The sequence below is a fragment of the Heterobasidion irregulare genome (assembly GCF_000320585.1).
Source record: "Heterobasidion irregulare TC 32-1 unplaced genomic scaffold scaffold_09, whole genome shotgun sequence".
NCBI classification, from domain to species: domain Eukaryota; kingdom Fungi; phylum Basidiomycota; class Agaricomycetes; order Russulales; family Bondarzewiaceae; genus Heterobasidion; species Heterobasidion irregulare.
In genome coordinates this window covers 1,792,472-1,816,496 of record NW_009258205.1, presented here as the reverse complement: position 1 = coordinate 1,816,496, position 24,025 = coordinate 1,792,472, and the positions used below count along the sequence as shown (strand labels likewise).

Genomic DNA, 24,025 nt, shown 5'->3' with positions numbered 1-24,025 from the left:
TAGCAGCGAGATCTATATCAGGGGATAAAGGGAGAGCGTAGTCTTTTGTGTACGTACAAGCACTGGCAGATGAGGAATCGGTATTAGTCGCCACCGGTTCTCGACATGAAATTTATGCGAGACCCTCGAAGATGAAAGCGTCTGAACGAGCTTCTGAGGCTCATTGCTTGAACCTGATGCCGCGCTGCGATTCGAAGCGTACGTCGTAATGCATAACGAGTGAGACAACATTTCGAAAGCACCTTTTGCCAAGCAATCATCTTCACACGCGAGGCGAGGAATGAAAAAAATCTGCAGACATGAGTAGTACCGGCAAATCCAAGAAGAATCGCCTCGTGCTCTGGAGTCATGTCCTATTATTCGTATCCCCATGAACCACAGCCCCGAAGGCGTTCGTATGAAGATCCTATGCGTACGTACGTGTTCGATACCATTGCAGAGTATGCAATCTTTGGCCAATGGTTTTTTCGTATTGGTGAGTATTCTTTGGACATGACGGTGCTTCCGAAGGAGCAAAGCGTGGGAAGGCCGTGCGCTCCTGCTTTGCCATTCCGCTCACAATTTGGCCATACTTCCTCCTGCGTCAACACCGATTGGTTTTTGGTTTCACCGGTTTCAGAAGGATAGTCTGAATGGTATGTACAATATGGAATACTGGTCTACGGCTTTGACATCACTCACTGGCCTTGCCGCAAAGCCCGTTTGCTTCGTTCGAGGGTGTCAATAACACGAGCGCAACAAGTCTCTAATGCACTGGGAGGTTGGCTGAGAAATTGAATCAGGCAGGCGTCATGGTCGGGACCCGGTCGACGGGGATGGATAAGGGAAGGGGCGAAACGAAAGGAAAAGGAAGCGCAATCACGGTGCGTCTGTCTTCAGGTACTACTTCAAAACTCCTCTCCTACCTACCGTGCAATCGACAATCAGGCATCATGCGTTATGCGTCCTCACTTCGAGGGACGGGACGGGCATAGGTAATCCTTTGTTTTCAAGTACATCTAATCTCATCGAGTGTATCTCGGCCTGAACGTTGAACTAAATGTGGGAAACCCCAACGAAGCCGTCCACGTTCTGGGGTTCGAATTTTCGATTGCTTGCGTTCAGAAGGGCTCTTTTTGGCATTTCCCGTTTTTGGTAAGCACCCAGGCAGATATACCAATAATCGTATAAAGGTGAAGTGGCGAATCTGTTTCTGCAGTGTCACTTCAGGTTGTTCGAGAATCTCTCTTTCACATCACATACATGTGTGGCATCAGATGCCTTCGATCAACCGATAAGACTGAAGTCGTGAGGTACGTGAACATCTAGCGTGGCCTGCATTGCTAATATCAAGGACATGTCTGACACCCAGTTGTATTGCAGGCTCAGACAGGGTTGAGCAAGCGGGTCCTCCGACCATTCCACGTTTTTAAGTTCTATCTAATTGTTTTCAACCAAGCCAATATATTTCATAGAACAATGAATGCTCACTATGTGGCACGATTTGGCTGAGTCGGTTGTTCTCTGTATCACAGAAGTGTCTTGTGGGCCGGAGAGCATCTGTAGCTTTCTTCCTCAATGTTCGAACTTCCCAGCGCTTTCTGTGAGGAAGTTTGCTAGCTCTTGTTGTCACACCTCGCACATTCGGCACTCTTGCGTCCTGATACGGCTCTCCACGGGTTTGCCTCATTGCTTTCCGCAGCTGCTTCTATCCTCCTATCACCCCCCACCTATATATTCCAACATCGTCTCACAGCATCAACACTTCCTCAGCTTTTCTCGTCATGCAGTCTCGAATCAAGGATAAAGCTTTTTTGAAAGGCCTGGATGTGTTCAATCCATCGCTACTGCACAACGACGACTACGCCATCCGCACCGCCCTCGAAGCCTTACAATGGACTATCGATATCGAAACTGTGTCTACTATCGTCGAGCACGCAATGCTGAGCCCCATTGTGCTTAAATTTATTCTTTCTGGTACGGATAAATCATCTGGACCCTCGATAATATACTGATATCTACACAGCCGTCCAGCAGAAGACCTTCTGTTTTCTACGTGACTGGATATGCGACCAATTCCCGACTACGTTAGAAGACTATGAGCCTAATCTTCTGGTCATGCGGCTCCTAGCTCGACTTCATGCGGCTTTGTTTTCAACATCATACCCAGACGAACACGAGCCTGGAAATCTCGATTTATGCATGCGAGCAGTTGAATTGGCGCCCCCCGTTCTAGCAACCCTTCCTACCATAGCGAATTATTACGATTCCATGATCCAAGAGGCTTCAGACAAAAAACAAAATCCTCCGCGAGGTCGAAAAATGTCCAAGGCGATGGCTCGGTCAACGATGACATTCGATGAGAAGCCGTTCCGTGATATGGATGTTCGGGTCCCCGTGAGCTCTTTAGCTGCCAAGGAATTAGCTTCCCAAATCTTGAGGGACCAGAAGGGTATTCTTGAGGTATTTCGTCGATAAATCAACCATTGTAACGCAACTCATCATTTTATGCTAGTATTTTTTCGACATCATTCGCCGTCCGCAACTTCTCGACACATTCAAACAAGCGTATCTTAGCCAAGCTGCCAGTCCTGACGAGACCTCAAGCCTTCACCCTGTGACGGTCCAGAATCCGACCTCCAGTGTTGCACGTGAGGAAGAAGCGCTAGACATCACGATCGTCACACAGGGCCTCAAAGCTTCGTTGTATTTCGAGAGTGCTGAAGGATTTGGCGAATGGCGTATCTTTCTATCGGGCCGTGCTGAGGACGATTTGCGAAAACGTCGCAGAGGTGATGCAAGGACGTTTGAGATTGTTTGGAACAAGCTCAGGTATATGCCTCTTGTAAAATTGTATTGAAGATTCTGAGCTCGTCCACTCATATCAGGGAGCTTTCCAATGGTCGATTTTCCGGGGCAACACAGAAACAAATCACTGTTTCCCAGGCTCCAATTTCAATCTATGAAGTCAGACTTCCCGGAGATTTGAGGATTGTGGTATGTTCAGGATTGATCAGAACGCCTGCAGGATCTGATTTCCTGTGCTTTAGTATCAAGTCGATGTCATTCAAGAATTCAATTCCGATGTACGTCTGCTAGCTCATTTCTCGAACCTTGTACTGACTTGAGGCATGCGGCCCTAGGGCGATCATCAAGGTAGATATGACCACAGTCGAAATTCACTGATAACTGAATCCATTAGTTTTGACCATATATGGCCTCTTCAACCACTCTGAAATTTCTCGCGTGTTCTGGGACAACCTGGCTCAAGTCAAAGCACGACAATTTGGGAAGACATACTGCGATAGGTACTCACTTCGTTGTCCATGTTTGATCAAGGGCGTGAAAATGACCATGCACGCTGTGTAGGTGCAGTGTAAGAGATCATCCTCGTGGCACGGGCGAGGACGTATATTTTCCACTTACCTTTCCAGCTACAACTGAAGAAGAAGCCAGCGGTTCTTCATATGACATCCCTGAAATCGGCCCTCAAGATTTGGAGGAGGTTTGTCATTTACTTATATCTGTGCAGAAGGCCGCTCAAGATGTGTTGGACAGCTCCATTCTTTGTTAGCGTAGGTCGATGATTGTTCATACATCTTGAGCCTGAGCTTACTGGGAACACTGAAGCCTGGAGAAATACATTGCTGCATCTCAAGTGAGTGTCGTCAAACGCCCTTGTTGAATTGTTTTTTGATATCTATCATTATATCAGAGCGTCCTCAACAGTTGGTCTTACTAGTCTTAAAATTCACATGGCTCTTTTATAGTTGGGCTTTAGATCTCTTGACAGACGAAGCCGTGGCCCACATCTTCCGCATCTCGTGAGCATCAATTATCTAAGTATGCTCACAATATGCATGAGACGACGGGATATTCATCTAGGCCTCAAGAACAAAAGGTTGTTGAGCATACACACTCGTGCTATGTCTTAGGCAGGAGTGGAACGGGGTGAGCACATATTATTCAGAATGGCTTAACCGAGATTGACTTGCGAGGACTGAATAGTAAAACGACTACCATGCTGTTCAAAATGTTCGGCATAGAGAGAGCGTGGGTACAGTCAGGTTGTCCCAGCCCTCGACCGCGCCAGGTATTCGTTACACAGTCTCGTATCCTAGCGGAAAAAGTCGAGGAATATTTCATCAAGTTTCTAAGATCGATTGCAGGAGAAACCAACACACCGCAGCACATAGGGGACCTCCTTGAGCGATGGAGAGCACACAGTGACCGAGGCTTGGTTGATATTGAAGAAGACGTTAATTGGCGCGATGAATTACCGAAAAGATTCAGCGAACTTTCAGATAAACATTTCCCGTTATTTATCACTGTCGATATGGTGAGTGCCCATTTGTGCAAACAATTTTTCTTAACTACTTATGATCAATACGACTAGCTTGCGAAGCTCATCAACGCTGATTCACAGCCCGAGGCCGGACTATTGGAAGCCAACGCACAGAGACGAATTCAAGGTCAAAACCCGTTGTTTACAATCAAGCGAGAGGACTTGGTATCATATGAGACGTTCAAGAATCGGTATTGGCCACGTTTTCCTCGATCTCTCAAGAAGGGGTTTGGTAAGCATCATATAGATGGCATCAATTTTTTCTGAGGCTTTTTTTACAGTACCGTGGATGGTTTTCGGGGAGTTCGTTGGCAAGTTCCTCCGCGATTTGATGACCAAAAGAACTGCTGATCAAGTCTGGACAGGAGTGATCAAGGGGTCGCAAGAAACCTTGAAGCATCAAATGAGGCGTCTTGATAGGACAGCTTATGAGAATATTAGCACCCGAAAATATCCTGCCTTTGTATCAGCGCGAGATACAGTGTATACGTTGTTTGAGCATTATTTGAAGATCAAGAGGGAGCGTGGAGATTGGGATGCCGCGGACAGGTGATATGGCCTCGATCGTTTCACTGGCATGGGTCCTAACGAGTCGTCCATCCACAGAACCCACAAGGTTCTCAAGGGTATTCAAGAGAACGGATTCCCTGGAAAGAAAGTCGACTTTTTGTGAGTTCATTGGTGCCGTACATATTTATATGATCAATGAGCTAATGCAATGTCTATTAGATATGTTGATGAAGTTCAGGACATCCTTCTCATAGATGCCTTGTGTAATTTTCATTCGTCGGAATGTATCCCTCGCTCTGAATTCTTTCAATCTCAGTGCTTCGGTGTGTATGCAAGAACCCAAATGGCCTTTTCTGGGCTGGAGACACGGCCCAAACTATCTCATTCGGGAGCGCCTTCCGTTTCAACGATTTGACATCATTCTTATACGAAATGGAGGTAAGGAATCTGTCAACACGAATTTACAGCATCACTGAAGAACAACTGCACAGAAAAAATCCGCGCGATCAGTATCGTTGAAAAAGCCTGTATTCTTCAAATTGTTGACTAATTACCGCTCTCATGCGGGTATCGTTAACTGTGCTCATTCAATCATTGAGCTGATCAAGAACTTCTGGAGTGATTCGATTGATATTCTGGATAAGGAGAAAGGCTTGGTAGATGGGATCAAGCCTGTCTTTTTCGACGGATGGGATGGATTCGAGTTTTCAAAGTTCTTCTCCAGTTCCGAGTGCGTCAGTCCATTGGTAGTCCTTATCCACACTAATGAACCATGACTATATAGAAACGAAATGATTGAATTGGGGCATAATCAATGTAAGCACTAATTAAACTCTGCATGCGGTATTCAATGATTATAATTCATGATAGGCATCCTCGTAAGAGATGCCACTGCTAGAGAAGAGTTGGAGAAGAGGATTGGAAATATAGGCATGGTTCTGCACGTCCTTCCAGCACTTTTTTCCGTATGAGACGTTGCTGATGCGCAAATTCTCATTACTAGAACATTGTTCGAAAGTAAAGGCCTGGAATTTGATGATGTAGGCACCCCAAAGCAGGGCCAACTGAATTTCACTTATGTCGAATGCCATCATAGGTTCTCATCTACAACTTCTTCGTCGACTCACAAGTTGATCGGAATCAATGGCGGCGGGTCATCCAGGCCGCCTCCAACGGTTCAGGGTCAACTCAAACGGGCGTTGACAACCTAGGGGTCGGGAATGAGGTTCGTCGATCACGAATCGCATCCGAAGTGCACTTACTCAGCGCTCCACTCTATAGTTGAAGTTCTTGTACGTTGCGGTCACACGAGCACGCAAAAATCTGTGGTTCTTGGATCAGTCCGATGCCTGCGCGCCCATGAGGGTAAGTGCTCTGACAATCAATTGAGATTTACACTCATCTTCACACCGTTTCTCAGACATACTGGGCCAACAACAATCTGGTAGAAGTTCGAATTCCCGGCACTGATGATATGTCGAGATTTGCTGTCCGATCCAAGCCAGAAGAGTGGACGGCCAGAGCAAAGGGGCTTTTCGACCGCCATCAGTACCAACAAGCCATCCATGCTTATAAGCGTGCTCACATGGAGCGCGAAGTATCAGTGGCATCTGCTTACCAGCTCCGAGTTCAGGCCCAGCAGGCCACCAAAAACCCAACGAAAGCATTCCTGGAGGCAGCCCGCGCTTTCTTTGCTTGTGGAACCATTACATCCAAGCAAAGTGAGATTCAAGAGTTTTTCCGAATTTCCGGCGAATGCTACGTGGAGGGTAAAAAGTATGACCAGGCAGCGAAAGCATACGAGAAAGCTTCCCTGTACAATGAGGCTGCACATTTCTACCTTTCCGCTCATATGCTGGACCATGCTGTTTCAATATTGAAAAAGCACAAAGGCGAGCTCAATCTGGAACTAGCTGACCGCATCAAAATGACTGCTCGTTGTGCCTACCTGAATGAAGAAAAATTCGAGTGCGTGTTGTGTCTGATATTAATGAAACACTCACTTCTTCGACTCACTCGTGGTTTAGGGAAGCGGCCGAATTGTTCGATGATGCAGAGGAACAAGAAGAGTTCATGCAAGATCTAGATTTTGGTATCACCACGGCGCATTTCTTGGAGAAGAGTGGAAATGTCATGAAGGCGGCTCGAAGCTATGCTGATGAAGGACAGGTTTTATATGCTATTGAACTACTCCTTCAGGACCATGCAAACCAAGAAGCGTCGCAGGAAGCTATGCGACACATTCTCAGCCGACTGTGGATGCACTTATCATTCGGTGTCCAGCCTAACGATCTTTCTATAGCAGTAGATGTCGAAGTACAAAACCTGCTTGGATACTTGACACACCTCGACCCTACCCATCTACAAGACAGCGACGTCCGTGAGGTGATTTCAACGATACTTCGTATGCTTCGATCATCACTAAAACAATGTCTCTCGATGTCAAGGCGGGGGTGTTTAGGGCAATTTATGCATCCGATATGACCTTGCTGAAGCATCTTGCCATTTGGTATTGCGATCGTCCTTCTCTCGAGAATGCCCCTGCAGCGTTGCTGTGCCTGGACCACCTATTTGAAGACTTGGGCCAGCTTGATGTATCCACGGAGTTGAGGGCTGTCTCGTCTCTGCGACTGTTCTATGTTTACGCCGACCTCATGTACCAAATAATCATCGATAAGCGGCCCTCGACATTGGACACCATCCAGAGGCTGTTTTGCTGTCAGTCGACCTCGGACCAGGTATTCCTTCGACCCCAGACATATTTTGGTGATTTGTTCCTGCGTATCCATCCGGAGACTTTGAATCGAGAACAGGAGACGATCCCGGTGTCAACCTGGCAGTTTACGCAGCTCTTTCAAAGACATCTAACTGCGCGACTGCAAGATAGAATTTTAGACGAGATCGCCAAGGGCTCATACGTGGAAACTTTCAACCCGTGCACGGCTGCTAGCTTCGGGTCTTGTCTTGGACACGATTGTCGGTTGGCGCACAGCATGGATGCCGAGTGGTTCAATCGAAGGATCAGATTCACTTTTCAACAGATCCTCATCGTTAATATATTCCAAAATTTAACGATTGGTGACTTCCCAACTCGCATGAAGCAAAGGCGGTATGCATACAACCACCTAACCGAATCATCAGCTGATGTTGATTCATTTTGGATGATCGTCAGGTTTTGGTTAAGTCGCTTGGACGACGCTCTCAATCCCCTATGCTCTGGCCATGGATCTGCATCCATTGTTCGCATCGATCACATTGCCGAGTCCGAAATAGCTTTACAAACGGTCAAGTTATGGATCCCGGATGTGTTATACAATCTCAATCCATCCAGGCTAGAGCTTCAAGCTACTTTCCTCACGAATTTCATGAAAGCCACTACGATCGGGTACTTTGTGGACAAAAGGATCATGGACGAAACCCTTAACAAAATCCCCTGTGTACATTCCTGGATACAAAGACACCCTCGGCTACGCATAGGTCAAGATCGCTCAGGATATGCTCTCCACAGCTTTGTTGGCTTCTCGAAAAGCTTGACTAGCCTAGACCTTACCCGTGGAGCATCGTTCTTCGCGTAAGTGTATGCCATATGCAGATGCCACCAGCTGTTCTAAACGTGAGCGCCGTAGTTTTGTCGTCGACAACCGAGTCAACATACATATTGGCGCCATGTGTCATTTACTCGACCGTATTTGTGGTTTGTTTGCTCTAGCTGGAAATATTCAAGAAAGGGCGCTTCACGGCGTGACGCTTCCTCGTGCGTGGGTACTGGAGCTCTGGAAAGACTTCAGAAATCAGCAGCATCGATCCTACATGATAGTAGTGAACAGTATTCCGTCCTTATTAGAGTGGTTTTACTCGTGGCAGCTTCGTGAAGGTGGGTATCATAAAGCCAACATACTCAAATTATCATTTTGACCTGATCGCATTAGACTCTCACTTCAAACCTCACAATCTCGACACTCAGACAGCCATAGCGCTATCCATCGCGAGAATGTGAGTTCGCTCAGATATCATTCTATGATGAATAAAGGAAAACAAATTGATCCTCTACAGTTGTAGAGCGATATGCCTCCGTGAGTGCCATTTACTCACCATAGGATAAAAGCTGACAATACACTGTAGTTGGTTACAACATTGAGGACGGCGGTCATCTTCAGGAATCGATCCTAAAGGGAATCACTTCGCTGAGGACACCAGACCGGAAAAGACTATTTTCACCCATATACGAGCCGTCAGTCGGTCTCCACCTTGTTTTTCTTTTTCTTTTAAGCTCAACAATCCCCCAGATTCGTGCGTGCCCAGACGTGGGATGATCTCAAGGAAGCCGTCTGGGCTTCTACCGGTCATTCTGCACTGGATGAGATTGTGGAGCTTTACTCGGACAAAGACTTCGAGGACTGGTACACGCCATCTGGAGTGCGGCGAGTTGTCTTCCACAACATCGAGGATATTCCTTCCCTGTTGGACCCAGAAGCCCATACTTCACTTCCGACTATGGCGAAGGCTAATTCCCAATTGCTGCGTTTGGGAGCGCATGCGAATGGCTCATCCGAAATCGAGCACAGCCAGAATGATGTGGGAGGTCCTAGCAGCGCGGAAAACGATCAAGAGGGGGAGGATACTCGAGCTTTGGACGATGACGAATCCTCCCCTGTAGCTATGCAACGTCGGTCCGCCGCAGTGAAGATCCAAAGGGCGTATAGGCGCGTGATCAAGCGCAGGCGTTACTACCAGGAACAGGCTGCAAGGCGAAAGCACAGTATGGCAGCTTCTCGCGCGCGTCTGTTCGCAGATTGTCTGAAAGAATCACGGGGAATCGACTGGACGAAGAGATCGTATCGCCTATTGTTCCTCGGCATCCTTCCGCATCTCCTAATCTGTTTGGAATGGACGTTGGAGACAGCCCGCGTCAACAAGGCTGACGCGACCCGAAGCCGCAAGAAGGGCGCTTCATACGACAAGTTATATGAATTGATTCTTTGCCAGAAGGATATGAAGTACGCTTCGGTTCAATCTACCATTCTCGAGATGCTGATTTCTTCATTATCCAGCCGCATCTCAAACGATGCAAAGAAGCTCCTCAAACTTTTGGAGCCGAAGTCACCTTTTCATCGTCTTTTTGATGAAAAGGAGCTGCAAGAATGTGCCGAGAAGGCGAAGAAATTGATAGACGAGCTCCCGCAGCGGATACAGGTGGAGGAAGATATCAATTTGGTGATCAAGGGAACGTCTTTGAGGAAAGCGAAGAGGAGGCCTCTGTTGAACCTCGAAGATTTGTAGGATACGACTACCAACGGAGCTTAGCGAAGCCTGTATACTGTCTGCAGTCATGATTGATTTGTTTCTGCTCACTCGAATTAGGGAAAAGGATGGCTTGCACATTGAAAACGATTGAGAAGAGCACATAGAGATGCCCTAGTCACCGTCGTCGAGCAGAAAAAACAAGTCGTACGGGCTCCTACAGATTGCAGAGAGAGAACAAGTACTAACTGCCAGCCAGCGTGTGAACCACGACATAGAGGGAATCGATTACGTCACTCCCAACTCTTCCTCCTACCGCTCCAGATGTCCAAGCGACCAATAGTGTCCTACGACGACATTGTCCCTACAAACTCCCCGCATGCAGGCCCATCGGTAACACCGCAGCAACAAGAAAGGTCTTCAGCTGGGCCATATCCTAAGAAGAGGAAGCGGTCTAATCCGCGCAATGGCCGCCAATACGGAAGGGGCGCAGAGCCTCAGCGTCATGTCCAGCATTGGGACGATCCAGGGAGCGCCGTGCAGCCGATGCCATACGACGATGAATCATCTATATCCATGACCACTCAAGTCATACTTGAGCCGGAGGACGAGGGACAGGAAGAAGCGAATGAAGAAGAGGAAGGAGAGGAGAGCAGGGAGTTGACACACGACGAGATCTGGGATGATTCGGCGTTGATCGAGGCATGGGAGTCAGCGGCAGCAGAATACGAAGTATGTTTGTTATGCCTTCTGCGGCTGTTTCGCTCAACTACCATTCTCTTCGGGCAGGCATTCCATGGCACGGATCAGTCGTGGAAAAATGAACCGGTGAAAAAATCTCCTCTGTACGCCCCTCACTTGCTGTTCCTTTACCATGCTTGACAATTGTTCATAGATGGTATAATATCCCACCGCCCCCCTCAAAGCTTAAAAAATCCCCTCAGAAGTCAGAGACCAACGTCGCTCCAGGAGTGGATGCCGATGACTCGCAACCCATCAACTTTGAGGGCTTTGTTCCCCATCATGACGCGTCGCTGACCTCTTCCTCTGCGATCATACCACGCGTCCCCAGCATTGATGGTCATCAATTAGCGACAGCGCCTGAAGGTTTCGTGAGCCAAGACGAGGCGTTTAACCGTGCGCTAGGTGCAATGTACTGGGCAGGCTATTGGACTGCCGTCTATCATGTATGCAGCCGCTTTGATCTCTTCGTACGCACGTATTAATCTTACATTCAGGGCCATAAGAAGCAGCCAGGAGCATCAGCTCCTTCCAATGAAGGTGAGGAAGAGGACAAAGATCAAGAACCGGGCGAAGCAGACGACGTAGACGACGCGACTGTTGAAGAGGAATTGATCTCGACGCAACGATAGCGGGCCTTAGATGGATCCATCATGAGTCGGTTGCCCTTCATCTTGCGATCACGTTTGGAACGATCATTGTTAAAATGAATTACTAGTATCTTCGGTGAGTTGAGTTAGCGTAAGTACGAAGCCTCTAGCCAGTGCCTGTGGGCAACAGCCTCCTTGGAACATGCCTGTGAATGAATCGTTAGTCGCCCTAGCTGTTTAGCTTATTTTTGATATATATATAAATCGACAAACGATATGAGTTCCTCTACATAAAGCTTCGCCGGTTGTGGGAAAGTATAGCGAAGTGGCGCGCGTGTCTTGACCGCGTCGCGTTCAACGATTGCCACTCTCCACGGTTTCGTTCCTTTACCAACACCCCCAAAGGCCAAGACTGCGAGCATCTGTGGAGATAGCTTAATTATACATCTGCTTCTACTGTGCTATCGTGACTTGCGGATCTGAATATGGCCTCCGACCTTTCTGCGCTTTTGACCTCGTCGAAAGCTCTGACCTCGCACCTCTCAAGACCCGACCTCCCGCATGTCAACCTTTCGCTTGATCAAATAGAGGCGCAGTCAAGACGCCTTGTCGCTCGCCAGTCAGGTGCTGCTACAGACAGTGGGCGCGCGTACGTTCGTTTCCAGAATCCCTAAGAGGCAACATCTAGAACCAACGCCTGATGACTTTATTTTTATGCTCGCAGGAACTATTTGCTGGCGCAAGCGCACGTTGATGCACCCGCTCTTGCCAACGCCATAGCGCATCTAAACACCTCCACCACATTCTCGCCACTTCGCCCACTTCAAGACACAGATGTTGCGGGATATTTACGCCACGCGCACGAACAAAACATCATATCGACTATTGAGGAGGCCCGGAGGGAGACCCAGGAGGACTTTTATCGAATCTTGGAGGAGAGAAGTCGAAAAGACTGGGATGCGCGCAAAAAGAGGGTATTCGAAGAGCTCGGGGGACGCGTCGCGGGTGACAATCAGTCGCTGGCTAAGTGGGACAAAAATCAGCGCGGGAGGAATTCTTTAGCAGTGAGTACGAATCCACTTCTTCCATGACGCGACTGAAGCTATAAGCGTCGTGAACAGCTCAGCACAGGCCCAAGCCCAACCTTGCAAATGCAGAACAAGATGATGGCCTACGACCGCGCCATAACCGAACTCAACGCTGCGCGCCTACGCGGCGTCTCGTACCCTATTGTACACGCCCTCATCCAAGCCTCCTTGACCGTCAGCCCAGAAGCAAATCAGCAGATCATCCAAAATTTCCGCATCCTCGCCAAGATCACTGGCGAGCCGCCTGCGCTGCCGCCGCTTGAGCACGCGGGCGCGCACATCCTCAACACGCCACTCTTCGAGCGCAAGCACGCGCGCGCGTACCTCGGAGACCCGGCATCCCGCGACGCTGTAGACTTGCGCCGGCAGATCGCGCGAGGCGGGCGTGAGGCATTGGAGGAGCAGTACTTTGATGTGCTGGACCGCGCAGTGCTAGCGCGGCCGTTCGAGGCGAAACTGGGCGGAGACCCGAGCGTCGCGAACAAGGTGCGCGCGTTCCTATTGGTTCGGTATTACCGAAATGGAGAGTGGCAGGATCGGATTGAGGTGCGTGATCGTTTGCAATTTTCAGGGTGATGTTGGCAGGCTAAGGAAATGTTTCATCAAGTTGGTTGGCAGTCAGCCTCTCTGGGCCAAGCTGTACTACTTAGTGCGGACGGGCCACGCTCAGGAAGCGCTTGCGGAGGCATTCAAGTACCAGCAAGCAATTGAGCATCGAGAAGATAGCTTTGTGTCACATTTCAAAACTTGGGTAGAGTCCCCTGACAGACGGTAAGCAGTTCCGCTCACTTTCCCGAGATTGTGTTTCGATGTCAAAGGTCTTTCAGGCTTCCAAAACCACATCGCGATCATATTCAGTCGATATACAATGCGCACATGCTTCATTCCACGACTGTTGACCCTTTCAAATTGGCTCTATATAAGCTGATGGGCAGACTGGACCCCTCGAGACGCACCGTGCCTTTGGTCACTGCCACGACTGAAGATTGGCTATGGTTCCAGCTTGCGATGGTAAATTTCCTCGTTTGAGTCCTTAAAGCATTGTCTCTAATACCCCAGGCATAGGTTGATGAGGAGGAAAACGGCGGCCTTCGCGGTCTGGCAGAAACCTTGCTTGGATATGGAGAGCGACACTTCGAGGGCCCGCCCGGCCAGAAGGCGGGCAAGGTCGGTTTATGGGCCTCCATCTTACTCTTATGCGGCCAATTCGAGCGGGTGAACAATTTCTTCTTACCCGTCCGATGCAACGGCACTCATTTTTCTGCAGGCTGTTGCAACAATGTGGGAAAATCCCGAGACCGAGATCGAAGCCGTTCACTTGGCCATCGCGCTTTCATATCATGGCCTGCTCCGTATGCCCTCTCGAATGGAAACTTCGGACATGACCCGTGCGTTGTATTCTTCCGCATTGTCTTCGCATTTGCTAATCTCAATATCAGTGACGTTGACCCCCAATGGACCTCCTGCGCTAAGCCTCCCCACACTCATTTGGCGCTACGTTCGCCAATTCGTCAAAATGGACGCCAAGGAGGCGTTGCAGTACGTCTACACCGTGTCACTCAACTCGGACCAAGCGGGTGGTATTGGGCAAGAACAAGTGGAGAATGCCCTTGAACTCGTTCGCAGGATCATCATCCTCGCTCATTCTGGCCCTGCTTGGGATGAACTCGTCGGTGGCTTCCGAGCCGATGGCACACGATTCGTACGTCCATCCTCCAGAGTTTCGCCGTCAAATATTCAAGTTTCGCTCTTCATCTCCAGAACGGCGTTATCGAGCAAGGCGCTGCACTGCTCAAGCTCCAGGACTCGCGGCAGTTCAATGAACAGATCCTTGTGCGTGCGGCGAAGCATTCCGAGGAGAATGATCGTGTGCTGGAAGCTATCAAACTGTATAACCTCGCCGGCGATTACAAGACCGTAATCGTCTGCCTAGCTCAGGCGCTCGGCAATACTGTGGCTCAGCCAAATGGAGGAGGCGAAAAGGGTAAGGCCATCGAGCAGACCGCCACGGAGATTGTCCGACATTATGAACGCACAAACCGAGCGGTAGGTAAAGAGAGAGAGACCGTGATCCGGCTCTTGCGCATCCGTGAAGCTACGAATGCGAAAGCGGATGGGAGGGTGGAGAACGCTCTGGAGGTTTGGGTCTTTGGCTTCTTTTTCTTTGAAACCAATCTGACATTCGTGACTCTTACAGATCCTGCAGTCGACGGATCTGATACCTCTCGATGGAGATGTGGCTAAGATTACGAGACGAGCGGAAGAATTCCGGGATCTGCACGAGGCTCTGCAGCGCAATCTGCAATCCTATCTGTCGCTTACGATGGACTGTATTGCTGCGGTCTATCAGAGGACTAAAGCATCAGGCGTGTCAGACAGCAGTCGACAAGCGGTACGTCACACCTTACCAGCATCCATGTATGGGGTCTGACTATCTCCTCCTAGAGCCTCGGATCTTTGAGAAAGATGTCACGATCGCTGATGATGTTCGCCGGCATGCTCAGGTATCGCTTGTCCCCGGACGTGTATTCGTATTTGGCAAGGTTGGACGTGGAGATCGCGCTCTGAGGCGAGCGGGGCTGTCTTTTGTAGCGCTATGGTGTTTGCATACGTGTCTTATGTATAAATTGAGGACTCGCAGTGGTCTTGACGCTCAGCACAGTAACTGCGCAGCGTCACCGTTCTCATCACTTAGTCTCATGACTTTCCTCGAAGTCCAACCTCAAGCGCTAAGGCCCGCTTGAACGCCAACTCTAAACCCTAGTACAATATCAGCATGCTGCGTGCGAGTGGGCTACATATAACTCTTTCCTTCCACTCCTCACCATCTCGTCAACGGCGAGCGAGCCCATTCTGCTTCCGAACCGGTTAAGTCAACTTCCACCATTTACGAACCATCTCACACGCTCTTCATCCAACTTGCTCGGACACAATGGCCCGGAGAGGACCTCGTCGGCGACGCGGCGGACACAAAACCGTCGAAGGCGCCTTCGACCCGAACGACGCGACGAACGTCGAACACGTCAAGATCGGCGTATGGGACCTGTACATTCGGCGCGAGCGGCGCAGTCTGCTGGCGTATGTGCCCCATACGTGGCTGTTGAACGCGGAAATGTACGCAGGCATGTTGCAGGATATGCCCTATTTCTGGAGGACGATGAAGGACGTGGGGGAGGCGTCATGGCACATACTGGCCATGTATGGGATTGTGGTGTTTTTGCTTGCGCTGATACCTGCTATGAAGTTGTGGTGAGCTTTGACTTTGCTTTGCTTGTACGGATTGTTCGTGATAGTGATGCGCGGATTCTAAGGTACTCGGGGCAGCTCTTGAATATCGTAAGTGTTCTCGAGCTGGTTGCTGCGTTAGATGCCCTAACGTGTCATCGCGGGGTCATTAGGTTCAGACCGCCGTAGAGAACAGAGTTGTTGATAAAGAGGCACTCATCCGCATCGCAGGCGGGCACGTCCTTGCCTCTCTCATATCCCGCATATTGGGCAACTTCCGCCAACGATTGACCGCGATTCTGAATGGACGCATCAGGCGATATTACTCGGTGCACACGTTCCACGCGATGGCGAGGCTCGATGTGCCCACCTGGGAGGATCCTGTCGTCTCTGAACAGGTTGACGCGACATTGCCGACGAGCCGGAGCAGCATCGCCTGGACGGCGGTGAACAGCCTGGTCGGCGTCGGGTCGGTGCTCGTCAAGCTTCTCTCTCAGGTCACCGTGTTGATCTCGGTCTTGAGGGAGCAGCGCGACGGGCCGCTGCTCGCGATTTTGTGCTTCGCGGAGCAGATCTTGGTGCTGTTCAAGTCTGAGCCAATGAACTCTGCGACTGGAGGTACGCCGTGCGATGTTTTTGTTGGGACTGGTTCGAGCTTTCAGTTGACCGTCTACGCAGTCTGGGCGGCCACGGCTGCTGATAAAGACTTTGTAAAGAGCGAGGGGCTGAAGAAGCTCCTTACTGGCGACCGCCATCGCAAAGAGCTTGTCGCAGGCAATCTTACCGACAGTCTCACAGCGCGTAAGTGTCCGTCGGGTTTGAAAATGTGTTGGGGTGTTCACACGCATCTCAGAATATCGGGAGCTCACAGGCAGGCTCGGTGATCGAGGTGGAGACTTCTGGGGTTTGTACAATGAGTGGAAAATGAAACATTCGAACAACTTTATGAGTTTGCTTCGTGAACCGTTAAGCGCGCTGCCTCAGGTACGTGCGTTCGACACGTTTTGTTCATCACTACCACTCACTAACTCCTATGAAATTCTTCTTAGATTGTTTTTACGCTCCGAGCTGTCCAATACCCTACCTCCGTTCCACTCTCCCTTGCGTCTCTAAGTCTGATCCAACAAACGTCGTTGTCCTTCTCAGCGACGATTACGCAGTTTTTGAGCCAGGTCGGCTCCGTTTCAAACCGCCTGTCGAGCCTGCGTCAGTTGTATGAAGTTGCCAATATTCCTAATAGAATACAAGATGGAAACGCGCCGTTCCCTGAAGACCCGCAGACTATCCGTGCCGGCATCTCCTTGGAGTTCAGGTATGCTTTCGTGTGGGATCAATGGATTAGCGGGGGCCGCTGACTTTTGACGTGGGGGTTGCAGGCACGTTTCATTCCAGTACGCTGGGAGCGAGGATCATGCGCTCCGAGATGTCTCGTTCAAGATGGAGCCAGGCCAACTCTGTGTGAGTAGCCCTTCATTCCCAACGCGCGAGAATGTCGGCGCTAACGGTGACTCACGCGCAGGTCATCGTAGGGGCGAACGGCTCTGGGAAAAGCACGATCTTGAAGCTAGTCGCGCGCATATACGACCCAACCGAGGGTGTGATCCTTCTCGACGGAAAAGATATCAAGACACTGCGACTAGCCGACCTACGGCGCGCGATGGCGATCCTGTTCCAAGATTACAGCCATTTCCCTCTGTCCGTGCGTCTTGCTCTCATTTACTTCTTGTCGTCGCACAGGATGTTGATGCGTGAAATGACAGATAAGGGATAACATCGCTCTCGGGGATCCCGAGTGTGTGCCGGACGAGGATAAGGTCCGCGAGGCTGCGCGTCTCGGCGGCGCGCTCGAGTTCATAGAGCGCCTACCGGAAGGGCTCGACACGTACCTCGAGCGACCGGTACGCGACGTGTACTCGACTCTGCCGGAGGGCACGCAGACGCTGTTCGGGCGGCCAGTGGAGTACGGGAGTGTGCGAAGCTTTATGAGCGGCGACTCGCCGAACAAAATGATGTTGAGTGGGGGACAAATGCAACGGCTTGCGGTGTAAGATTTATATCCTTTGTTTGTGTGTCAGTCTCCTTTTTCTGATCGTCGGTGGGCTTGGGGTGGTTGGTCGATCTTATTATATAGGTCTCGGACGTTTATGCGCTCTTCGGTTTCAGATCCCAAGGTCGGCCTTCTATTATTTGACGAGCCAAGTGCGTCGCTGGATCCCACAGCTGAACACGGTGAGTGAATGAAGGACCCGATCAGGGTTCTCATCCGAGTTACCTCATATGGACCGTCACAGATCTATTTGCGCGGCTGCGCGAGCTGAGGGGAAATAAAACGATGGTCTTCTCGACGCATCGATTCGGTAATCTGACGCGTCATGCCGATATCATCCTGTGAGTCATCGCTCTGCTTGACGTTTCATCAGGCGGAGGAGATTGCTGATCGCGCTGGGAGCAGGTACATGAACGACGCGGCCATCGTGGAGGTGGGGACGCACAACGAGCTGATGAAGTGCGAAGGCGAGTATGCGCGCTTGTGGCGCATGCAAGCCGAGGCATTTCTATGAATCTGATGCTAAAGGTGAGTCAGCATCTGTTCTATCCCTCTGCCTTTGGGGTAAGATGTCATTCGGCTTATTCTTAGAATGAATCACGAGTCACGATATCATGATAGAGTTACGGCTGAAGGCGAGGAGGGAGCTTAAGAAGTGGCTAGTAGCTCCGGATACACTAACTTAGGTCCAAATAGTATGGCGTATACAGCATATCAGATAACGGCTTTCAGGGTGACTTATTGGCGTAATGTGTGGAGGAAGATGGAAATCCAGGGGAACGAGGAATCCCAGGCTTCGTGCATGATCTACATGATTTACAGGAGTACGCTGAGAAGGTATCGCATGATGTGCATTCTGTGGTATAAGCATTCCGCGTGTACATGCTTGATCTGGTTGGGGTTATGATTCGCATCGAGAGATCTTTTTGTTCGATTATCTACTCTGCTATGGCAAGCCCTGCTCGAGGTCTCGCCATGGGAAGCGATCTGGTTGAAACTCATGCAAGCCTTCGGCGGAGTAGGCGGTGTTGGGAAGAAACCGGGCGGAAACATATATTACGCAATAAAAGCGGGAGGGTGCCTCGAGCGGTGTTTGAAAGATGGAGAAGGGGAAGGCTGCGTGACGGTGACGAGACCGTTAGTGCAACGCCGCCAACGCTGTCCAGTACGTCCCCCTCCCCTTCCCAAATGCCCTTCGTCGTCGACCATGTTCGTTCATTAGGTCCCGCACGCCGCCCACAATGCCTCCTCCCCACTACGACTTCCTCATCAAGGTGCGTAGGCCCTGTCGCTCGCATCGTCCTGCAACTCACCCCTCCACAGCTCCTTCTCATCGGCGACTCTGGTGCGCGCGTTCGTGCCTTGTTATGAATTCCTACTGACGGAATAAACGTACCGCCCGCGTGTTACGTGCTGCGTGCGCGTTTGGGGTGATGGTCGTCGTCGTTGCGAAACAGGCGTCGGGAAATCGTGCCTACTGCTCCGCTTCTGCGATGACGCGTGGACGCCCTCGTTCATCACCACCATCGGCATCGACTTCAAGATCCGGACCATAGAGCTTGACGGCAAGCGCATCAAGCTCCAAATCGTACGCATTCGCTTCTGTTATATCGGCCCTGTCTATTGATTTGTAGGCTACGGTCGGGCTGACGCTGCACTCTAGTGGGACACAGCCGGCCAGGAACGGTTCCGCACGATCACCACGGCATATTACCGCGGTGCCATGGGCATCCTGCTCGTGTACGACGTCACGGACGAGCGCTCGTTCAACAGTACGCACCATTCGTCGCTGGCGCCACTCCTGGCCAAAGACCGACATGCTGACTTGTGGGGCTGGCAGATATCCGCACCTGGCACGCGAACATCGAGCAGCACGCCTCGGAGGGCGTTAACAAGATCCTGATCGGCAATAAATCCGACTGGACGGACAAGAAGGCCGTCACTGAGGAGCAGGGCCGCGCGCTCGCTGACGAGCTCGGCATCCGCTTCATGGAGACGTCCGCGAAGGTCAACGAGGGCGTCGAGGAGGCATTCTTCACGCTCGCACGGTGCGTCTCATTCTTTCCCGGTCGTGGAATCTTGCGCGATCGGAGACTAAATCGTGTGTCTGTTCATTCGCGGTTGTGCGCGCACAGGGATATCAAGGCGCGTCTGATCGACTCGCAAGCCGACGCGGCGGGCGCACCCGGTGGTAGCCCCGCCGATGGCTCAGTCAAAGTCAACCAGCCCTCGACGCAGACCGCGACGGGATGCTGTTCATAGATCTGGCACGACCGCGCGTCGTGTGCCTCCTTCCACTGTCGGTCTCTCCTCTCGTCATTCGTCGATGCTGGGCTTCGTGTACCCCTGTACATATGCACTCCGTATCGCTCCACGTCGTGCGCACTCCCGGGGCCAGCTGGAGGGCCCCGTTCTTGTTGTCGTACTCCCTGCTCCCCCACCCTCTGCACGTTGCCGTGTCCTGTCTCCATCTCCTGCAGCTTACCTAGGTCTTCTTCAATTCGTACATCTGTAATGCATGCCAAGGACCACTTCCGTATTCATCCGTCGCGATCCCGCCCCAAAAAGTAAGTAAACAAACAAGAAAAGCAACGACGACGACAGCGCGAATACTACATAGTACATGTGAACAAATGAGATCCTATCAACACTTTCGCAATCGACTCCAACCCGCGCGGCATCCCGCACCCACATTTTATTCGGTGATATTACTCCGCCACGCTGGCATTCCAGTTCCCGCCCCACCACCGGCGCATGCGCTCACCGCCCCACTCGTCGTACTCGGCGCGCGACACGCCGACGTGCGCAAACGCGTCCGTGCGCGCGAATGCGGCCATGCCACGCCACGCGTCGAGCGCGGGGTCCGCGGCGCGCGCGAGCGCGAGCGGCATCTCGGGCGGGAGGATCGGGCGGAGGGTCGCGTGCAGACGGTCAGCGAGGCCGGGGAGCGATGCGGGCTGGCCGGTGAGGAAGACGTTCTGACGGAATCGCAAACGATCAGTGTCAGATCAGTCAGTACTGTTGGTTGGGAGAGCGGGTAAGGGAAGAAGAGAGAGGGTACCTGCACGAGCCGTCCGCGCTCGGAGAGCGAGAAGGCGCTGAGGACGTTTTGGAGGACTTCGCCGAGCCCGGCCGAGTCGACGCCTGCCATGTTCGGGGAGAACCAGGCCTCGGCGACGCGCCACCGCTCGGTGGAAAGGTGGATCCGGGTATTACCTGCATGCAGGTTAATTAATAGAAAGGGATATTAGAACACAAAAGCATGCAAGGACCGAATGCGCACCCTCGACGTCGCCATCGTCATACTGGGGCCGGAAGGCGGAGATGAGTGCCGAGCGCTGGCTCGTGAGCGCCGCGTGTGTGTGTTGGGCGTCGAACGTCGGGTCGTGCGCGAGCAGCTTCGTCTCTATGGTCTGCAGCTGCGCTATATCATCCTCCTCGTCCGAAGAGGGCGCGGTCGTGTTCTACGAGTGTGCGCCTCAGTAGGCTGAAGAATGCCGAAGATGGAGCGACGAATGAACGCACAATTTTGCGATAGATCGCCCAGTCGGCGTCGTCTGCGCCGAACATGTCCTCTACGAATAAGAGATGTCAGTGGATGAGGTAAACGATCTGTCGAGAGGAGGACGACGACACTTGCCACCTCCGCCCTTTCTTCGCTTCTTCGACACGCGGTCGTCCGCCGCGAGGCTTGCGATGCTTTTCATGCGCGCCTGGCTCGCCGCGCTCTTCCGATCCGTGAGTGCGACCTTGCGCCTGCTGCGCTCCTTGATGCGGCTGATGATCGTCTGAGGCGCAGGTGTCAACTGTGCCAAAAATAGTACGCCAAGGAAGGAGCGACGCACCTCCTGTTCTTTGCGCAGCTTGCCTGCCCACCCGGCGAGATCGCGCTCGCGCTCCTCGAGCTCCCGCTGCTCCTCCGCCGCACGCTCCTCGCGCTCTCGTTCTTTCTCGCGCCGCGCCCGCGCCCGCGCTTCGAACCCGGCCTTCATCATTTTCTGCTTGCGCTTCTCCTTGATGCCCTCTTCGTCGAGCTGTTTGTGCGGACCACACAGAAATTAGATAAATCAATACTTTGGCGAGGTGCATGCAGAAAATTGGGGAGGGACATACTTCGGCGTCGGGAACGTCGACAAGAGGGAAGGCCGGCTCCTCCTGGTGGCAAAATATATGTGAGATTTACACAATCCGTCTATGTGGCGAGAGCCGGAAATTGGTACGAACAATGACGTCCTCGCCCTCAGCCTCTTTCTTGCGCGCCTTTTTGAGATCAGCCTCGAGTTTCTTGATGGACTGGTCCAGAGCGGCATCGTCACTGAAGCCCTCCGATTGCAGAGACATCTTCCGTGTCATACCGGCAGTCGATTAGATTCGGGTTTTCTTAGACGTAAATGTGGGTGCATGCTGCGCACCTGCCACTCGCGCTTTGTCTCTTCCTCCTTGCGCTCTTTCAGGTTGGTCAAGTACTGCAAATCGTTCTCCTTCTGCATCAACTGTTACGATGGGGCGGGACGACATAGCGGGCCGTGTATAAGGGACGAGAGCGAATAGTTAGTGCCGGTATCGCTCGAGTGCTCCGCATATATGCACGCGCCTTGTCGAGCCGCGCTTTGGCAGCAATCTCCTGGAGCTTGCGTCCCTGCTCGCGCCGCTTCTCCTGCGCGCGCGCAACCTCTTCGGCAGATTTTTCGTCTGCAACGGGGATGGCGAACGGGAATTGGATTATGCGCTCGGCAGCGCGGAGCGCAGCCGGGTCGCGCAGGCGCCGCAAGAGCGCGGTGTAGTCTGGGGCGACTTCGCAAAAAGTTTGAAGCATCCACTACATGCGAGACTGGTTAGACAGAGGGAGAAAGGGGACGGGATAGGTGAATTGGCGCGGATAAGAATGCGTACGTTTGTTTGAGAGGGTGGGACACGCGTAGTGAATGTGGGGTATTTTAGCTGGATGAGCTTGAGGAGGTAGTCGGTCGCCTGCTGTGCGCCCCACGGTATCCTATATGCGGGCAAATGTTCGCCTTTGAGTCTACATATGAAGAGCAGATTTCAAAGCTTCCAAGCCTCGCGAAACGTGAAACTGGAAACGATAGCACAACTATTCGAGGCCTATGATAGCCTTAGAGACTAAACTTGGCCGTATTGAATGGTATATCAAGTGAGACTCTCCAGTGGCGATGGTAGTCGTTCTCATACACTCTGCTTTTCGACACGCGAGGCTTAAAGCTACCGCACCGAGACAAAGCACGCACCGTTTTGCCTGGCTCATGATACCTTTCCCGTCGAGGACGGGTATCACGGAGGTCGAGGCCGTGTTGAAAGAGACAATGAGACCGTCGACAGTGAATGGAACGGAGAGTGGGGTTGGGAGGTTGTTGTGGTAGAAGGACATGACAGAGTCAACGGCGTATGTGAGGGAGGGGACAGAGTAGAGCTCGAACATAAGCTCAGAGGTGACTGGAGAAGCAGATCGGGTGCTCAATTGTTTTGTGTATGTGCTAGGGAACAGGACGTACGAGCTCGCGAGTGCAATGGGGACGCGAGGCGCTCGGTCATGAGGACGGGGTGCTCAACGGTCGGTGTGTCGATTCCAAGTTGTATAAATGCATAGTCCAGTGCATGTTCCTAGTCGACGCCCAACCAGAGCAAAAAGCGCACCTTCGTTAATTCGCACTCAAAGATTCCCCTCTCACGCGCTCACAAAATATCTAGATCAAGGTGTGAGGACTCACCAACGCGTCGAAGTTGAGCAGCACGTCACCCTCCCAAGGCGTCCTCAGCTGGCCCCGAGCGCCGCTCTCGGCATCAATGGCGTCACCGAAGAGGAGCAGCTGGCGCCCCTGCTTGCGCTCCTTGAATTTCGCGACGGCATTGATCGCGGTGCGGGGCGCATCGTCCGTGGAGAAGCCGAAGCGCAAGTTGGTCGCGCCATTGTCGATGATGAGGGGCGTGCGTGCGCCGCGATGGGGGTCGTAAGATGAGGGGGTGGGAACGGCGGGCAAAGAGGGAGTTGGGAGGCGCGTAACGTTGAGTTCAGTGGCCATGATGCATGGTCCAGCGCTCTCACTGCAGCTCACGTCGAGGACGGTCGATCCCAGAATGGAGACTCTCACGGACCAATTTACGAATGAATCACGCAGGTTTGCTACAAATGTGTCGAAATAGCTCATCATCTAGTAGCCGCCGTTCTTATCCACCGCCGCTCTCTTTGTGGAAAGCAATGGTAGACCACAGTGCACTCTAGTGCACTGAACAGTCTACAAAC

The 24,025-nt window shown here is 51.7% G+C and overlaps 8 protein-coding genes across 8 annotated transcripts; 7 read left to right on the top strand and 1 right to left on the bottom strand.

Annotated features, from left to right (window-relative positions):
• Positions 1–348: 348 nt before the first annotated feature.
• Positions 349–1,045, top strand: HETIRDRAFT_388419 (uncharacterized protein; the record flags this gene model as incomplete). The annotated part of the gene is made up of 4 exons (XM_009552045.1): positions 349–440; positions 511–635; positions 698–863; positions 928–1,045. The coding sequence occupies 3 exons, from the start codon at positions 349–351 to the stop codon at positions 775–777; spliced, it is 297 nt and encodes a 98-aa protein (XP_009550340.1). The 3' UTR covers positions 778–863; positions 928–1,045.
• A 718-nt stretch (positions 1,046–1,763) lies between these two features.
• On the top strand, positions 1,764–10,181 carry HETIRDRAFT_479514 (uncharacterized protein; the record flags this gene model as incomplete). The annotated part of the gene is made up of 34 exons (XM_009552044.1): positions 1,764–1,956; positions 2,006–2,442; positions 2,495–2,811; positions 2,868–2,976; positions 3,030–3,065; positions 3,123–3,135; positions 3,182–3,287; positions 3,349–3,484; positions 3,538–3,554; positions 3,610–3,637; positions 3,695–3,707; positions 3,761–3,803; positions 3,865–3,930; positions 3,988–4,318; positions 4,376–4,556; positions 4,606–4,873; positions 4,931–4,993; positions 5,054–5,097; positions 5,151–5,272; positions 5,326–5,564; positions 5,619–5,650; positions 5,705–5,799; positions 5,931–6,059; positions 6,116–6,199; positions 6,255–6,802; positions 6,862–7,219; positions 7,282–7,943; positions 8,007–8,405; positions 8,461–8,708; positions 8,764–8,827; positions 8,888–8,907; positions 8,957–9,065; positions 9,121–9,831; positions 9,886–10,181. The coding sequence occupies 34 exons, from the start codon at positions 1,764–1,766 to the stop codon at positions 10,112–10,114; spliced, it is 6,450 nt and encodes a 2,149-aa protein (XP_009550339.1). The 3' UTR covers positions 10,115–10,181.
• Positions 10,182–10,399: 218 nt separating this feature from the next.
• Positions 10,400–11,448, top strand: HETIRDRAFT_165537 (uncharacterized protein; the record flags this gene model as incomplete). The annotated part of the gene is made up of 4 exons (XM_009552043.1): positions 10,400–10,807; positions 10,865–10,920; positions 10,971–11,262; positions 11,314–11,448. The coding sequence occupies 4 exons, from the start codon at positions 10,400–10,402 to the stop codon at positions 11,446–11,448; spliced, it is 891 nt and encodes a 296-aa protein (XP_009550338.1).
• A 443-nt stretch (positions 11,449–11,891) lies between these two features.
• On the top strand, positions 11,892–15,062 carry HETIRDRAFT_325165 (uncharacterized protein; the record flags this gene model as incomplete). The annotated part of the gene is made up of 11 exons (XM_009552042.1): positions 11,892–12,055; positions 12,131–12,470; positions 12,528–13,040; positions 13,102–13,265; positions 13,322–13,505; positions 13,560–13,709; positions 13,762–13,882; positions 13,934–14,196; positions 14,256–14,633; positions 14,692–14,886; positions 14,940–15,062. The coding sequence occupies 11 exons, from the start codon at positions 11,892–11,894 to the stop codon at positions 15,060–15,062; spliced, it is 2,595 nt and encodes an 864-aa protein (XP_009550337.1).
• Positions 15,063–15,674: 612 nt separating this feature from the next.
• Positions 15,675–18,280, top strand: HETIRDRAFT_57977 (ABC transporter; the record flags this gene model as incomplete). The annotated part of the gene is made up of 11 exons (XM_009551371.1): positions 15,675–15,830; positions 15,893–16,337; positions 16,398–16,520; positions 16,573–16,703; positions 16,769–17,031; positions 17,096–17,177; positions 17,239–17,418; positions 17,480–17,763; positions 17,851–17,948; positions 18,011–18,107; positions 18,172–18,280. 11 exons carry the CDS (start codon positions 15,675–15,677, stop codon positions 18,278–18,280), a joined length of 1,968 nt encoding a protein of 655 aa, XP_009549666.1.
• Positions 18,281–19,007: 727 nt separating this feature from the next.
• Positions 19,008–20,028, top strand: HETIRDRAFT_325373 (uncharacterized protein; the record flags this gene model as incomplete). Its single annotated transcript, XM_009552041.1, has 6 exons — positions 19,008–19,040; positions 19,090–19,111; positions 19,224–19,354; positions 19,430–19,538; positions 19,607–19,814; positions 19,902–20,028. The coding sequence occupies 6 exons, from the start codon at positions 19,008–19,010 to the stop codon at positions 20,026–20,028; spliced, it is 630 nt and encodes a 209-aa protein (XP_009550336.1).
• Positions 20,029–20,092: 64 nt separating this feature from the next.
• HETIRDRAFT_165533 (uncharacterized protein) lies at positions 20,093–20,281 on the top strand (the record flags this gene model as incomplete). Its single annotated transcript, XM_009552040.1, has 1 exon — positions 20,093–20,281. One exon carries the CDS (start codon positions 20,093–20,095, stop codon positions 20,279–20,281), a length of 189 nt encoding a protein of 62 aa, XP_009550335.1.
• Positions 20,282–20,300: 19 nt separating this feature from the next.
• HETIRDRAFT_436055 (uncharacterized protein) lies at positions 20,301–23,804 on the bottom strand (the record flags this gene model as incomplete). The annotated part of the gene is made up of 14 exons (XM_009552039.1): positions 20,301–20,744; positions 20,828–20,982; positions 21,050–21,230; positions 21,292–21,341; positions 21,407–21,554; positions 21,612–21,800; positions 21,880–21,921; positions 21,991–22,107; positions 22,179–22,259; positions 22,361–22,585; positions 22,660–22,759; positions 23,013–23,217; positions 23,277–23,385; positions 23,493–23,804. The coding sequence occupies 14 exons, from the start codon at positions 23,802–23,804 to the stop codon at positions 20,475–20,477; spliced, it is 2,184 nt and encodes a 727-aa protein (XP_009550334.1). The 3' UTR covers positions 20,301–20,474.
• Positions 23,805–24,025: the final 221 nt, after the last annotated feature.